At 39.8% G+C, this 18,031-nt stretch overlaps 3 protein-coding genes across 3 annotated transcripts; all 3 read left to right on the plus strand.

The window, feature by feature from the left end:
• Window positions 1-14,436: 14,436 nt before the first annotated feature.
• Window positions 14,437-15,075, plus strand: PG986_003902 (uncharacterized protein; the record flags this gene model as incomplete). The annotated part of the gene is made up of 1 exon (XM_066840124.1): window positions 14,437-15,075. The coding sequence occupies one exon, from the start codon at window positions 14,437-14,439 to the stop codon at window positions 15,073-15,075; it is 639 nt and encodes a 212-aa protein (XP_066702751.1).
• Window positions 15,076-15,763: 688 nt separating this feature from the next.
• PG986_003903 (uncharacterized protein) lies at window positions 15,764-16,036 on the plus strand (the record flags this gene model as incomplete). Its single annotated transcript, XM_066840125.1, has 1 exon — window positions 15,764-16,036. One exon carries the CDS (start codon window positions 15,764-15,766, stop codon window positions 16,034-16,036), a length of 273 nt encoding a protein of 90 aa, XP_066702752.1.
• Window positions 16,037-16,786: 750 nt separating this feature from the next.
• On the plus strand, window positions 16,787-17,578 carry PG986_003904 (uncharacterized protein; the record flags this gene model as incomplete). Its single annotated transcript, XM_066840126.1, has 2 exons — window positions 16,787-16,902; window positions 16,963-17,578. 2 exons carry the CDS (start codon window positions 16,787-16,789, stop codon window positions 17,576-17,578), a joined length of 732 nt encoding a protein of 243 aa, XP_066702753.1.
• Window positions 17,579-18,031: the final 453 nt, after the last annotated feature.

An 18,031-nucleotide genomic window follows, 5' to 3' on the forward strand; every position in this document is an offset into this window, starting at 1 on the left:
CTATATAAAATATATAGAGAGCGTCTATCGTTATATATCCAATCTTTCCTTTATTAATTCCTTTAGGTTTTATTGGATATCCGCGATCCAACATATTTTATCCTGGCTCGTACTAGATATCCGCGATCTAACATATCCCTATCTTATTTTTACGTAACCAGTATTATCCTGCTGTCCTTCCCTAGCTGTCCAGTCCGTGCTGTCTAACTCGTGCTGTCCAACTCGTGCTGTCCTAGGGTGGCTGCGTCGGGTGCTGCCTATCGTCGTTAGTATTAGTCATCGTCGTAGTTTAATCGTCGTAGGTCTTTATTAACTAGTAGGGTCGCGATAACTAGTAGGGTCGCGATAACTAGTGGGGCTTCGCTGACTGGTGTGGCTTAGAATGTTGCTGGGTCTTTGTGCAAGGTTTTCGGGGTATCGTAGGGCCGTGCCGTAGGGTGGGTTCTGGGCCGCACGGTTGGGCCAGGTCGTAACACCCTGGGGGAGATTAAAAGTGCTTTTAAAAAAGACTACGAGGCAGGAAACGTTATATTAATTGCGGCAGGGAATACACGGCGTAAGATCGCGGCTGCCCCGTAGCGATCCAGTAAAAAAACGTATAAGAAAAGCTTATACTTATCGGCTTTGCTAGTTCGAAGTCCGTAGTACCGGCGATAGCTCGGTAGGAATAGGGCGTTTATTATTACCGACGACGTTTTTTATTAGTAATAAAAAAGGGTATATAATAGTTTCGCGAAAAAAGGCCGCCCGCGATTCGATTCGATAACGAACAGTTAAAGTAGAAAAACACGCTCGTAAAGCCGGCGCGGCACCGTCGTTCCCTTATTAGCGTAAAATATTATTATAGTTTTATAATTATAAGCTTACGAATAATATATTAAAACGTCGTAGTATTAAAAGTAATAACGGTACTTACTTTAATTAATTAAAAAAAGTACGATATATTAATATTATAAAAAATATAAACAAACCTCCGTACGTAAACCGCGTATTACTTAAAAATAATTAAGTATCGAGTAATTTACGGCGAGGGCCGAGTAGTTATTTATATATATAAACGCTTCGATATCGCTAAGTTAAAAATTAAGGTAGGCCCCGATTAAGCTGCCGTTATAATACCGAGGGGAAAAAATAGCCGCTTTATTATATAGTTTATATATTCGCTAATTTAAAAAACTTTTCGATAGCGGAGCCCTTTAAGCGATTTCGATGCGACCTCGTACCCCGGGTAATATTTATTTGTTAAAAACTTTAATATATATTATTCGTTTTAAAACGTATATAGTAAGAAATCGTACAGAGTAGATAACCTTCTTATTTTTACGGACTAATAAAACTTAGAGCTAATTACGCTATATAAAAAAATTACGAAACGACGCTACGGATAAAAAAATTCTACGCTAAACCTAGCCTAGGTAATACGAGAAACGATAATCTTATATAAAAGAGACCTTGGTTTAAAAGGTTTTAATTATAGGGCATAAATCGTTCGCGTTGAACTAAAAGCTAACTCGTTACGAGGTAATAAAACGAAAGTAGAGGGATAGAATTAGACGATATTAAATAAAGGGCTAGCACGGGCGGAAATCGGAGCACGTTTAATCGATATCGCCGAGCTAATAAGCCCGGAAGAGCTGAATTAAGCTATCGATAATTTTATAAGCGACCTACGAAAAATTACCGATATAATAGCCTTAAAAAAGACCCCCTATACTGGTAAAAGTACGCCTTAGTGGTTACCGGAGGTCTAAAAAACGTAGACTATAACGAAACAACGATACCGAGCTTATTTCGCGGTACTCTCGTAATATATTTAGAATTAATATACCGAGTTAAAAACGGACCTAAAGAAAATCGTTTAAATAGCGAAAACGAAAAGCTGGCGTTACGTAGTCGCCGCTGCTTTTTACGATTTTAAAATATTTTAGTCGCTTGAACAATAAGCTCGATTACGAAGCTGGACGTTATTATAAATAGCGGGAATCTTAAAATTACGACGTAGCGAAAAAGCTATTAATAAGGCGCGAAGTTACCACGAAAAAGCTACGTTTTTTTCGAAAAGGTTTTTTTTTAACTTAAAAGCCGACTTTACGAACTTAAATACCATACCGAACCACGCCTTTAACTTTACCCCTATCGAAGTAGAGGTAACGGCTAAAGAAATAAAAGATATTATTAAATAAACGGGACCCTGGAAAACTTTAGGGGAAAACTTTTTATTTCCTAGTTTCCTTAAAGCGTATAAGGAACCCTTTTTCTGGACGTTAGCCGGCTTAATAATAGCGAGCTTCCGGCTTATTTATTTCTTTAAATGTTTCCGTACGGCAAAGGTTATCGTAATCTCAAAGCTAAATAAAATAGTAACCGAAAAGTAGACACTTAGTAAATAAAAACTTATTTTATTACTTAATACGGTCGGAAAAGTAATAAAGATAATTATAAACCGGCGAATTACCGGAATAGCCGGAAAGTACTCGTTTTTACTTAAAGGTTAAATAAAGAACCGGACGTAGCGGTTTATTAAGCTAGCTATTCGACTAATTATTAACGTTATCCGTATAACGTAATAATAAAAAGGCGTCGCTTTCTTTTTTAGCTCGATATTAAAGGCGTTTTCGATATAGTTAATTATAAAAAATTAATTATTACACTCCGCGAAAAAGGATTGCCGGATTAGGTTTATCAATAAATCGAAAGCTTTATTACGGACAAATCGGTCCACTTTTATTTCGACGGCAAATCGTTAAAGAGGATCTAGCTCCGCGCTAATATTTCGTAAAGCTCCCCGTTATTACCGATCCTTTTTATTTTTTATATTATTATACTATACGAGGAGTTAAAAGCGTATAAATAGTTTATTATTATCGGATTCGCGGATAATACGAATCTTATTACCGTAAGGCTAAACTACGTTACGAATTACCGAAACTTAAAAAAAGCCTGGGAAACTTATAACCGTTAAGTACGCACGAAAAAAATAGAGTTCGAACTTAAAAAAAGCGAGCTTATTTATTTTATTAAAACGCGAAAAGCTTATACGCTATAGGTACGCCTCGGAAACGTTACTATAACGCCGGTAATTTTTACGAAATTCCTCGGCGTTTAGCTTTATTGGAAGCTATAATAAAAGGATTATATTTTAAAAATTAAAGTAAAAATAGTAACTTAAATATTAATTTTTACTAGGCTCGTAGCGTTAGTTTAGGAATATTTAGTACGAAAGGTAAAGGAGCTTTATACGAAAGTAATACGTAGTGTACTTACGTATAAAGCGTCGATTTAATATAAAGTAGGCGATATTGAAAAAGGGCCAGCTTTTAATTTTATAATAGTTTAAAACTCTTATTTCCGGACTATAATAAGGGTATATAAGGCGACCTTTTAATACTATTTAAAAATTAAAGCGGCAGTTCCCTTTTTCGACCTTTATCTAAGTGCAAGGGTAGCTAGCTTCGAGATACGTATAGAAATTACCGGGAAGCTATAATTTTTACGCGGCGTCTATATAAAAGCGGTAAAGATTATTAATAAAAAACGTAGCGCAAAAAAGAAAAAAATAAAAGAAACTTTAAAGGGTTATTAACGAAGCCTCTACGATTTTATAGCTAAGCGACGCTTAATTAATGTTAATTAAACAATGGCTAAATAGTTAAACGGTCGAATAAACGCTTAAAGAGAAATAGGAATAAAAATAGTTTTATGCCGTTATTTCGACGCGAGGCCGCTGCGAATTAATTATAAAGTCGCCGTTAAACTAGGAAATATGCCGTCGTTACGACGATATGCTTAAGTACGAAGCATCGGTCTTAATATAAGTACGTATTAAAAGAATAAGGTTTAAATCGTTCTTATTTACTTATCGGGTTCTAAACGTCCCGACGCCGCTATATAATTACGGTAAAGGACGGGAGACAGCCGAACACTTAATCTTATACTATAAAAACTTCGAGGGAAAACAAGAACAGCTAGCAAAACAGCTAGTATTTAATCCGCTACGAACTCGTCGTGATCTAGCGGCGTTTACTATAAAAAAAAATACGGCGAAGGTTATCGCAAAGTGGTTTTTACGGACCGGTCGACTGCCGCTATATAAATTAATAATAGAGATTAAGGGACCACCCGAACCTAGATAATCTCTCTTTAAGCCCTAAAGCAAGGGTTACTAGGCTGGTGGGTAAAAACCAGCATAGTAACATCGAGCACGTAAAGTAGATTTTACGATATTAATAGCGTGTATTTTTAGTCTAGCTTCGGCACGGTTTATTACACGAGGAACTAGGTAGATATACCGAAGGCCTTCGGCATACGGCGTACTATTAATAATAATAATAATATTTAGTTTAATACCTTATAACCTTAACGAGGTAATTAGTAAACTAAATATACGTCTCTAAACGCTTACACTTAACTTATTCTATTTAAAAACGGCTAGTACCTACGACCCTTAAACGCCGTTCAACCCCTAATAAATAACTAAGCACTTTATTTATATTAAAAAAAAAGGTGTCTACCTATTAAAAAAGCTCTCCGACGCCGATTTTAAATATAGTAGACTAAATAATGAAAAGTATAATTAAAATAGCCTATAAAATAACATTTATACGCGATAAGATATATATATTAAAAGAGGCTAATTTAGTATTTTTTAAGCGCCGGAAAGCTAAAAAATCGCGAGTTTAGTTTAAAGGAGCCTTTACTATTAAGGAATTTTAGTAGCTATAAGACGAGAAAGTAAAAGGGAAGCGTTTAGCGCCCGATAAAAATAAAAATAGGGGTTCGTTAAAGCGGAGGGCGACCGGTAAAAAACGCTGTAGTATTTACGGCGAAACAGGTGTTACAAGCTGACCAGCTTCGCGACCCGACTCCACTTACGGCACGGCCCTACGATACCCCGAAGCACACCCAAGCCTTAACGTTAGCCTAAAACCTACCAGTTAACGCTTACGACCTATTACGATAATAAGCCACCAGGGGTTAGACATTAACCAGTACGATTAGGATAGGGCCTCGATAACAGTACCAACTGGCTGGAACGGAATGACCAGGACAGAATAGCTAGGACAGAATAGACATCCAGAACTAGATAACCACCGTGGGTTACGTAAAGATAAAATAAGGAGCTACAGGATTACGACGCTCCTAGTAATTAAGGAGCTACAGGATTACGACGCTCCTAGTAATTACGAAGCTACAGGATCGCAACGCTCCTCGCGATCCCAGGATCGCAAGAGCTGAAACGATCTAAAAAATCGGTAAAGGAAGGATTAAATATATAACCACGGATATTTTCTATATATTTTATATAAATACTCTTTACTTCAGCGATTAATTTAAGTATTAATTTAACACATTAGTAAGGCATATTACCTTAACGAATTTATTACACCTTTAAGTTAAGTTTTACGATTAGTTAAGATATTGCCCATTATATTAAAAGACTAAGTCTTTTACACGTTTAAATACTTTCTCGTCTTAGCTAATATAAACCCTAATACGTTTAACGAGGTTTTTTTAAACCCCGATAGCCGTTCGTTACATTTTAATCGCTTTTATTTTTACGAGTTATTACTTAAACCTTTAAACAATATCTCTCAGAAAACATATCTACTTCTGCTAATAATAATACTCGTTACGGGAAGGGACTAGTCGCTGGACCCAGCGCTGTGTAGTCGCCCCCTCTTATGAACGTCGATAGCGACGATAGTAACGACGAATAGGAAGAACTTCGCTAGAAAATTAAGGCCTTGCAGCAAAAGAACGCCAATTACTAAGAGCACTACGCTAAGCTTGAGCAAGAACGTAACTACCTCCTGGCCAAAAATATTCCGGAGCAGACTAACGATAAGGATGTACGCGAGCTTCGCGAGTAGATCCGAGTGCTTTAAGCTGCCGCTAATATTATTTAAACCTTTATCGCACTTAAAGGAGAACTGAAAATTAGCGCGCCTAGCGCCTTTAACGGAACCAGCGGGAACCTTCGAGGATTCCTAGTTTAAATTAAAGCTTATCAACGCTTTTACGAGGGAACGTTCACCGATTTAGCCTAGCGCGTAATATATGCCGCTTCGTTTTTAAAGGGTAAAGCGCTCGCTTAGTTCGAACTTTACCTCGACGAACTTATAGAATACGACTGGCAGGTCGAGCTATGCCGAAACGAAACCTAGAAGATTTTTAGCAGCTACGAAAAATTTAAGGAAGCCCTTAAATTACTCTTCCAGGATTTTAACGAGAAACGATAAGCGGAACGAGAACTCGAAACCCTGCGCTAAAAGGGGTTTGTAGCTAGTTACTCGGCTGAGTTTTGACGTATTATGGTACGCCTCGATAGCACCGAGGATATTAAAATTATAATGTATTACCGAGGCTTTAAAAAAGAGGTTAAGAATAAACTAAGCCGATTTGATGCCTTTACCAACTTTCTTAATTATATAGAGTTAGCTATTAAGATCGATACCCGGCTTTATAAATAACGTAAAGAGAAATAAAGAGGATAATCACGGTGGAATAACCGAGGCTAGACTAATCGAGTTAACATTAAGTAACCACGATAATCGGCTAATAATAAATAATTTATCGCTTATAATTAATATAGTGGACCTATAGATTTTAACGCTACCCAATAAAATAATAAGGGCGAACGTAAAAAGAATATTACTTGTTATAATTACGGAAAAAACGGACATTTCGTACGGGACTACAGGGGTCCTAAGAAAACATTTAACCGTATCCCTAACGAACGCCAAATTAACGCCACTAGAGTGGAAGAATTACTAGCAACTATTAAAAATAATAACGCTAATAATACGCTAAACGTATTATACGGCAGCCTATCCTAGACAGCCTGCTACGAAGACGAATGTTTTACCCACTTGGTAAATAAGGAAGGAACCGGATAGTTTTTTAAGGCACCTAGAAAAAGAAGATTAATACGAACCCTCGTAATGATACGACGATAGTTATTATTAAGCGAAGAGAGTTTTAGTAATAAAAGGGACTTAAGCCTTATAGCGGTATTAAGCGGAATCCAGAGCCTACGATAGTTACTTAATTTATTAATAGATAAGCTGATCCTTAAAGTCATTAAGATTCGAGACTTCGATTAAAACGGATGGATAACTATCCCCGAAATCGCATTACTATCTTTATTAAAGCTGCGAGAAATCTTTATTTAATAAGGATTCGAGAACCTCAACGGGAACTACGCCGTAAACGATAACTTACGAATATCCCCAGTTTACGAGGAATACTTTACCCTATTTTAAATAGAATGCGTACACGACGGTTATACCGAGCATTTATCCGAAAAGTTAACTAATAAATAGTTTTCGAAACGAGTAAAACGAGGGCCTATTAAAAAACCCTACTTAAACTATTAACTAAAAAAGATTAAGGTATTAATCCTCGATATTAAAAGGGTATATTTACTCGCGAAAAGAAACCCGTAATGGCCGAACCAGTGTTATTTCGATTAGCGAAATTAGAGGGATTGTAAAGAAGACCGATATCTTTAGTATACATAGGAAAAGTTCCGAGCTTACCGATTATTTAAAGAAAACGCGCTGTGCGCTCGTTTATAATACACCTCCGATATAAATAAAAAGCCCGAATTTTAAATACGAAGACCAGCAATAATTACTAAACCCGAACCTACGCCACTATTAGCGTATAAGCCTACGCCTACGCTTACCTTAGTATAACGAGCGATTTTGCGCCGGTAATAAAGGATGCGAGGAGACCCCGGTCGTAAAAAATAATAGTCGGGAAACGATTTCCGCCGGCTATAACGGGACAATAACCGACGAGATAAAACAGGTCCCTATGCTTTACGACGAATAAACGAGATATTTATAAGCATATCGTTTTAATAATAGACATTAAGGGAGTTATTATTAAAACGCTACTCGATAGCGGAGCGCAAGGAAACTATATCTTATTACGAATCGTTAATAGCTTAAAATTAAACTAGTAAGAGAAAGACGCCCTATACCGACTTAAGACCGTAAATAGAGGACTTATAACCTATAAAGATAGAGAAGTACGAAGGGAAGTCGCGAACCTTTCGGTTAATATCGGAGAACGTTATAAACGAATTACGTATAATATTACGGAAATATTAGGATACGATATAATACTAGGGATACCCTAGTTACGGGTAAGTAATCCCAGAGTTAATTAGAGAATAGGTTAACTTTAGTAGGATATACTAGGAAAAGGTTTAACCGCTGGGCAGCGTTCTAAGAAGGGACCCTTAAGCAAGCTTAAAGTACTTCGAGTATATGTTATTATGAAGGAACTTAAGCTAAACGTTACGACGACTATACCAAAAAAGTACCGGCAGTTTAAAAACCTCTTTAATAGGAAACTAAAAACGGGTTTACCGCTTTATACACGGTGAGATCACGAGATACCCTTTAAGGAAAGGAAAGAACTACAGTTTATATCGATATACAAGCTTAATCAGGAGCACGAACAAGTACTTAAAGAGTATATTACCGAGAACCTCGAAAAAAGTATAATACGATTATCCATTTCGCTAATAGGATACCCTATCCTATTCGTTCCCAAGAAAAATAAAAACGGGATAAAAAAATAGAGGTTATACGTTAACTATAGGAAGTTTAACGAGATTACTATTAAAAACCGATACCTACTTCCCTTAATTAGCGACCTACGCGATAAACTCTATAAGGCAGCCATTTTTACAGTACTCGATCTGCCTAACGCGTATAACTTAATCCGTATTAAAAGAGAAAAAGAGTAGAAAACGGCATTTCGGACTAAGTATAAGCATTTTAAGTATTAAGCCATGCTTTTTAAACTTATTAATACGCCCGTAAGTTTTTAAAGCATAATTAATTATATTTTACGAAAATACCTTAATAAATTCGTGGTAGTTTACCTAGACGATATCTTTATTTACTCGGAGGACGAAGAATAGCACAAGGAGCACGTTAAAATAGTATTTTAAAAACTATAAAACGCTGGATTTCTAGTTAACTTAGAGAAAAGCGAGTTCCATAAGAAGTTAGTTATTTTTATGGGATACGTGGTATCCTTAAGAGAAATCCGAATAAAACCCTTTAAAATATCAGCAGTACGAGAGTGGCCTAGGCCTATAAGCGCTACCGAAGTCAAATCCTTTTTAGGACTAGTTAATTATTACCGGATTTTTGTCCCCGGATTTAGTAAGATAGCGACACCTTTTACGCACTTGACACGAAAGGATAAACCATTCCGATAGACCGACAAGGAAAAATCGGCCTTCCAAGCTATTAAAGATAGAATCCTAAGCGAACCAGTGCTTCGCGTGGCAGATCCCAGTAAACCTTTTAAAGTCGAGACCGACGCATCGGACTATACGATCGGAGAATAATTAAGCCAACGGGACGATAACGGAAAGTTGCACCCCGTCGCATTCTTTTTAAAGAAGCTAAATAGACCGGAACTTAACTACTAAATTTACGACAAAGAGTTAATGGCTATTATTAAAGCATTCGAAGAATAAAAACACTATTTAAGTAGTATAATAGAACTAATAAAGGTTTATACGGATCATAAGAACCTCACTACGTTTACTACTAGTAAAAAGCTAAACAAACGACAAGTACAATGGTTAGAATTTTTATTAGAATTCAACTTCGTTATTATTTACCGGAAAGGTAGTAACAACGGCAGGGCCGACGCTTTAAGCCGAAGACCGGACCATTAGCAAAACGTGCCATTAAAAATACGCACGATTTTTATACACGACAAAGATAAAAACTTAATACTATTACGACATATTTAAGCTACTTATTGAATATAGTTCCACGAAGAATGGATTAAAAAGTTTAAGTAAACTAATTATAGGCTAAACTTTATCCATTAAACACAAGATTATTTATACGAAAAAGACGACCTTATCCGGTACCACGGGAAGATTTATATTTTAAAATAATACCGTAAGGAATTCATTTAGGAATTTTATAAACACCTCGCCTATGGACACTAAGGTATTTTTAAAACCTGGAAACGAATTAACCGACAGTTCGATTATAAGAATCTCAAGGAACAAGTGGCTAAAGTAATTAACGAATATAACCTTTATAATAAAGCTAAGACCGCACGACACTAGCCGTACGGGGAATTATAACCCATACTACTTCTAGACAGAGCTTAAAAAACGATCGCACTAGACTTTATCGTTAAGCTATTATTATCCGAGGAACCGTTAATCAAGGTTAAGTACGATAGTATACTAGTTATTACCGATAAACTTACTAAATATATTTACTTCTTACCCTATAAGGAAGCAAGCAACATAAACGACCTAGTATACACCTTCCTTAGAACTATTATTAATTAATATAGATTACCGGAAACAATCATCTCCGATCGAGATAAGTTGTTCACCGCTAAATTTTGGAAATCCCTTATGGCATAACTTAAAGTTAAGCATAAGTTATTCATAGCCTATCACCCGTAAATCGACGGATAAACTAAACGTATAAACTAAACATTAGAATAATATCTACGATACTACGTTAATTATAAATAAGATAACTGGGTACGGTTATTACTTATAGTACAGTTTATATATAACAGTACGGATAACGAGACTACGCACACGTTACCTTTTAAAGCGAACTACGGGTTCGACCCCGACATTACTCGAACACCGTTAAAAAAAAGTTAGCACCGATGGCGACCATTTAAGTCGAAAAATTAAAAGAACTCTAAATATCGTTACAGGAAGACCTCATCTTTTTTCAGGATCGAATAAAGAAATACGCCGACAAGAAAAAAATAGCGGGACCTATCCTAAAAGAGGGAGAAAAAGTTTACCTCCTCTAACGAAACATTAAAACTAAACGATTAAGCGATAAACTAAACTTTAAAAAGATTAGACTATTTAAAATCGTAGAAGTTATTTCTAAAACTAATTACCGATTATCGCTACCTAAAATAATACGGATACATCCCATTTTTTATATCTTATTACTTAAATTAGCCTTAATAAACATAAAAATCGAAACATAGTTAGAAATCGAAACGGATTAGCACGAGTACAAAATCGAAACCATCCTCGATAAAAAACGACTCGGACAAGGATGGAAATATCTCGTTAAATAGAAAGGTTACCCACTAGAAGACAACACATGGGAACTTAAAAAACACTTGGAGAACGCCGCTAAAGAGCTTTAAAAGTTTAAACAGCAGGACCCCCGGAAGGCAGCAACGGACCCAGATCCCCGAAGTCCGCCAAACCTAAAGAAGACTAATCGACGTCGCTAGGAACTCTTATATACTAAAAGTCGTTCACTAAACATTCCTCGTAACCTTTTAAGGTAGGAAGGATATCGTCCTCTTTATCCAGCTCTTCTATGCTACGATTAAATAAATCCGCACCCCGCTCTTTTATTTTTCGACGAATCTTTCGAATCCGGGATAATCGGCCAGCTGCCTTAGTAAGTTAAAACTGCAGTTTGGCCAGTTCGGAATAAAGCGATAACAATTTTTCGTTCGCCTCTTTCTCATTCGTATCCAGCTTGCGCTGTTGAGCCAGGACCTTTTTTAAGGAAGAAGCTACCAAAAAACTATTATATAGACGCCCGCGGCTTATATATTCTTCGCAGCGCGAAAAACGATTAATAATGCGGTAATTCGGCTTTTTATTTTTAAAACAGTACGAATAAGGCATGTCGGCAAAGCGACCGTTAAGGGCAATATAATTATAAAGAAAAAAACGTTCTTTAGCCTTAAAAGAAGATTTTTTAATACGACCTGATACTATAATGAGTAAACATTATAATAAAACAAGATAAAAAGGAACTTACAGAAATCCCGACACGACGGTAACCCGTGGATATTTATGTAACTAACTACTTTAGGGATAAAGTAAACAGGAGAGGGGAAATAATGTTATAAGCTAACCAGCTTCGCGACCCGACTCTACTTACGGCACGGTTTTACGATACCCCGAAGTATACCTAAGCTTTAACGTTAGCCTAAGACCTACCAGTTAACGCTTATGACTTATTACGATAATAAGCCACTAGGGGTTAGATATTAACTAGTATAATTAAAACAGGGCCTCGATAATAGTATTAACTAGCTAGAACGGAATGACTAAAACAGAATAACTAAGACAGAATAAATATCTAAAACCAAATAATTACCGTAGGTCACGTAAAAATAAAATAAGGAACTACAGGATCACGACGCTCCCAGTAATTAAAGAGCTACAGAATCACAACGCTCCTAGTGATCACGGAGCTATAAGATCGCAACGCTCCCCGCGATCCCAAGATCGCAAGAGTTAAAACGATCCAAGGAATCGATAAAAGAAGGATTAAATATATAACCACGGATATTTCTTATATATTTTATATAGACACTTTTTACTTTAGCGATTAATCTAAGTATTAATTTAATACATTAGTAAAGCACATTACTTTAACGAACCTATTACACCTTTAAGTTAAGTTCTACGATTAGTTGAGATATTGCCCATTGTATCAGAGGACTAAATCTTTTGCACGTTTAAATACTTTCTCGTCTTAACCAACATAAACCCCAGTACGTTTAACGAGGTTTCTTTTTAGACCCCGATAGCCGTTCGTTACAACAGGTTATAATACGCGAATATATAAAAAAGATATAAAATTAAGCGAGGAATCGAATAGCGAATAATTTTAATTAATTTTAAGCGTTATAATTAAATTAATTTATATAAAAGGGTCGAGAAATAAAAAAAGTGCGTCGCTAAGGAATATACGTCGCGTAGTGGTAAACCACGTTATCGGTTTATTTATAGTAATAATATAATCGAATTCGCTTAGCGATATTAATAGTAATAACGCTAGTAATAGTATTTAATATATATATTAAATTTATAATAAAGTTTTAAGCTTAAAAGTAAACCTCTAGTATATACACGCCTTTACTATACACTCTTAATCTATATAAATATACGTAAGCTAATTATCGATAAAATAAGCGCTATAATAAAACCTACGATAAAATCGAGGTCGGCGATATATACGGTAAGGCCTTCGTTAAACTTAATTAGCTTAAATCTCACTAGTTCCGTGTATATAAAATTAATAGGTTCGACTTTATATACTATATACCGGACTGTAACCGTTCCGGCCTTAGTTTCCGATCTTAAGGCCGACTCTCCATCCACGTTGATAAGGCCTATTAAGGCGTTACTATCGTTAATAATAATTAAGCCGCAGTAGATAGCAAGATTAAGCTTATTAACGAAACCCCAAGCGAGGGGGAGAGTAAGGAGGAGAACGAGGAGGAGAGCGGAGTAGATAAGAACGGACTCTCGACGGCTGACAACTGATATCATTCTACGAAAGAGTAGAGTGGCGAGGACACCGCAAGGAGATCATCGCGATCTATAATAGTCACGGGGAAGCTATTCAGGACTTGGAGTACCGGGTCGCCCAACTGGAACAACTCCTCAACTCACAGTCGCCTGAGTAGGATATAATCCACGATGAAAAGGTCCGCTGTTAAGCCAGAGAGGGGGGAGGGGGGGCGAAGAACTTCCATTATAGATAGGTGACTGTACAAGAGGATGGATAACATGGTATTCTAGTAGTGGATAGACACGACAAGCAATGAATTCATGATCGATCCATTGGACGAAGAGTTTCTTGGTTGGCAAAGCACCAGCTTAAGCATCACGAGGATATGGTGGACATCTACAAGCATCATACCGAATCAATTCGGCACTTAATAAATCGGGTTGCTCAACTGGAGCGGCGCCTCAACGCACAGGAACCGAAGTAAGAAACCGTTCAGGGTTGGAAAAGTCGCGTTCCAGCGTGCCAAGAGGAAAGAAGACGATTTGTTGTGTACGGACCACTGTGTAATATTTTAGGTAGAACGATGTCGTGGTAGCCCAGACACACGGCGAGAAGGCATCCATAATCAAGCTATGAGAGGGCATCTTTCTGAGAGCTTTGGTGCTGGAATGTATGAGTAACTGGAGAGCAATAGACAGCGGAATGCATCACTTTCGCCTTGTTTGTTAACTGCCGTTGCTGCTAGCACATTGCCCATTGCTTTCTGTCATAGAGGGGCTTGCCCATTAATGACAGTGACATTGCCGATGATGACTGCCATCCAGGCCTGAGCTGCAATAAGTTGTAGCAGCTACCTGCCTATTAAAAGAGCTCCACTTTAGTTTCTGGATTTCGAACCCATCCCGTCTGGTGTCTCTTTCTTGCCGCTTCTAACAAGCCTTCTCATATAACGATCGTCTTTCCAAACCCAACGACGCAACACCCGACTTTGAAACACCATTAACGCGCACATCGCGCCGCTGCGTCCTCCTCATACATCGATACAATACATCTCGTTTCGAACAAAATGGCATCACTGCAACCAGCAAGTAATGTGACAGGCAGTTCGAGCAACACTGCTGCTAACCAATCACACATGTGCCGAATTTGCAACAAGGTGCTCGGCTCGGCGAAAACCCTTGCGTATGTCACCTTCATCCATCGCCGATCCTGGATACAGGCTAACCCTTTGCTGCACAGCCAACATACCCTCACGCACAACAAGCAGCACAGATGCGGCGACTGCGGCGAACGTTTTGCCCGGTACGACCAGGTCAGGGTGCACGCCCATACAAAGCACGGCAGAAACATATCCTTCTTCATATGTTATATGCAAGACTGCACTCGGAAGGGCTTGGGCCTGGAGACCAAGGACTCACTCATTCGCCATTTGGAAAACACCCACCAAGGGGCCACATTGGCCGACAATGAGCTGGCTGCTGCCCACAGCGACATCAAGCTCGTTGGAGAGTCGTCAAGCGAAGAGGAAAGCGAGTCGGAGGATGTCGCGACGGCCGACTCAGCCGAACAGCTTACAGAAGCATCGGATGACGAGGGCCAGACTAGCGACAGCGACCTTGGAAACCTCCATGACGCATACAATCAGCAAATCCAGGAATTGCAAGATCAGATTGCCGAAGAGCGGGCTGGGCGTGCCAAGGAGATTGAGGATCTCCACGAATTCTACCAATCCAAGATACAGGACTTGGAGGATCGGCTGGACATGGAAAAGTGAAGCGAAGGATACGACTTGGAATGCCTGGAGCTCCTGCAGGTAATGCGATTCTAGAAATCATTACTTTTCTCTTGTGTACACCTGTTTCTGTTATGACTGTTAGAAGGTATTCTAGCTGTTAGACAGCGCACCGAATTCAGGGCTTTTTCCCTGCCTAATCTCAAGCATGTTCCATCAATCTTTTGTCAGGCTCCCTTCTCTCCAATTGACAACTAAGGCAGAGCACAACGGATCCCTCATCCGATTTCGCATCCTTAATCCCAATCATCAGTCTGGCAACATGACATCGGCAACCCAAGATGGCACCGCCGCACACGATGGGAATTGCACGCGGAAGCGACACCGACACTGCTCATCTCAATCGCTACGCCCGACCTTTAACAAGTTGCTCGAGAACAACCGCGAGCTGGAAGTAAAGTCACATGGTCCCTTCGTCACGAGCGCGCAAGCTAATCTTGGATATCTAGCAGGCGACATCGGAAAACCCATCAAAAGCCGCAGAGGTTTAATGTCGGCGACGAATGATTAACCAGATCCGATAAAGTCGAAGTCCACAACCATGAGAAACACAACTCCAATGCGTCCCGTTTCATCTGCTACATCAAATGATTGCAAGCGCTCCAGTCTGGGCCTGAGGGGCGAGGCCGCTCTCAGACGGCACCTTGGCAAATTTCACCAAGGCGCCACGATGATGGATAATAACCGGGCCGCGGGGGATAATGACAATGTGCTCTCACAAATCGCCAAGACTCCCACCGAAGAGGTTATGGCCGCCACAGATGAGGAAACAGAAGACGAATTGGAGGATGCCATGGAGAGCAGCTCAGAGACCAATTCAGATACCAACTCCGACGAAGCCAGCGACGAAGATATCATCCGCCTTGAGCTCGCTCTAGGCGTTGCTGACCGACGAACCTATGAGCTCAGAAAGCAGCTTCCCGAGGAACGAGAGACACACTAAATGGAAATCGAGGCTATCTATTGGAAGTACAAAAGTGAGATCAGCAAGCTCGAGTCTGAGATGGAACACCAGCACGAATCGCGATTTGAACCCATTTCTAAATAAAGCTATTGAGAAACGATCGAAACGTATTTTCAGCTATATACGTTTGAATGAGAGTTTTGAAGGAATACGAGATGCCGGATGAAGCGCAAATTCGTATTGGCTGATGGGAAACGGCGACGAAAAGACGTCAAATAATTAGCGAAGCCATGAGCAGCAAGAGGACTCATGCAACAATCAGTACACATGCTATATACAAGCGGCACTGGGCCTAGATTCAGCGCATATCAGCTGGAATAGATAAAGTACCTAGCTAGGTAGTGGATGGTAAATACAATGAGGGTGAAGAAGCATGCCTCCAACCATTCTTAGACGCGTTATCTAATCATTTTCTCACTACCTGTTTCCATCCTGAGGAGCTTTACAGACTACCCCAAGCTACCTCTGCTGCTTTGTTTGCCTATTCACAGCCTTTCACCCCCCGAAGGTTTTCATCTCTTGCCTTTCATTAATAGTCACTTTTGTTGCCATTTGCCCGTCGAGTTTGCGATACAAACACAACTCACACCAAGCCAAGGCATCTGCAGACATCAAATCGCCACAGCTCAAAAGCACGTCACTCATCGCATCAATCGGAACGGATTTCTTTCATCACCTCAGCTCATCCGCTCTTCCATACACACTCCCCGTCTCACCCGAGCAGCTACAATGTCGTCGCAAAACATTGCAGCCAACGCCGCCTCAGCCAGCAGTAACGCTGGTGCAGGTAACCGAGTCAGTTGCACAAAGTGCAATAAAACATTCGGTATGGACAAGCATCTGAAGTAAGCACAGCATTTCCCAATCATGATCATTTCATCAACACTGACATCTTCGCTACGTAGGCGGCACATGAGGGGCCACGACTTGCCATACAAATGCCGATTCTGCGACAAACGATTCGGCCGAGGCGACCAGGTGCCTCGTCATGAGCACCTGATACACAACCAGAACAGCTCGGCACATATCTGCCATATCGAGGGCTGCACCAGACTGCGATTTGGATTCCGGGATGAAGATACCTTGATCCAGCACCTCCAGCAGATCCATGATGGTGCAACCATGGCGGACAACGAACAGGCCAAGATGGAGCAAGGTCACGACCGAGCCAACAATCCTGCCAGCGGTGCCGCGGACCGGGCCCAGGGATCCTCATCCGATAACGATGAGGATAACGAGAGCAGTGAAGACGAGCCCAGCCACTGGCATGAAAGCCCCCCTTCCGCCTCCCACCGCCCGGCCCCTGCCCACGATGAAGATCTGGCAGAGAAGGACAACCAGATTGAGCACCTGCAGGAGCAGATGCAGGAGGAGAGGGACGGCCACCTGATGGAGATCGCCGATATCCACAGGTCCTACAAGGCCAAGCTGGAAGAGCTCAGCGCCCGGGCTATGACAGAAACCAAGGATGAAGTCCTTGAAGAGATCATTGAGCTTTGTCGTTCAATCTCAACTTCATGAGGTGGCAAAGAAAATGATGGAAATTGAAACGCTTCTTGTGCTGGGTTGAACAAATCACCTCGCATCTGGCATAGGATTTGGTTGAGGAAGAGATAGAACACTGTCCATCCCGTCGGGTTGAACTCACAGTTATGTAAGAGTAATGGAATGGAGAATTAATATATAGTGGAACACACCTGGCATCACGATGTTTATAAACATCAGCATTAATACATGACAGTAGTGCTCGTGGATAATCCTTTTTTTGGTGACCCTATCATCGTAGACATCGCCAGTGTCCTTGTCGGTCCATGCCGAGCGGTTCTCGGGAGGGCCCGTCCAACTTGCGCTGGACCTCGTCCGGGAGTTGCGTTGCTTGTCGGCCCTTTTGCTCGACAGGGACGGACAGAGAATAGATGAAGGTCCTTAGCGGTTGTTTGACAAATAAAAGATCGCGAAAGGAAGGTGAGGGGG

This window comes from Apiospora aurea (genome assembly GCF_038362705.1).
Source record: "Apiospora aurea strain CBS 24483 chromosome Unknown utg000003l_segment0_segment0, whole genome shotgun sequence".
Taxonomy (NCBI): domain Eukaryota; kingdom Fungi; phylum Ascomycota; class Sordariomycetes; order Amphisphaeriales; family Apiosporaceae; genus Apiospora; species Apiospora aurea.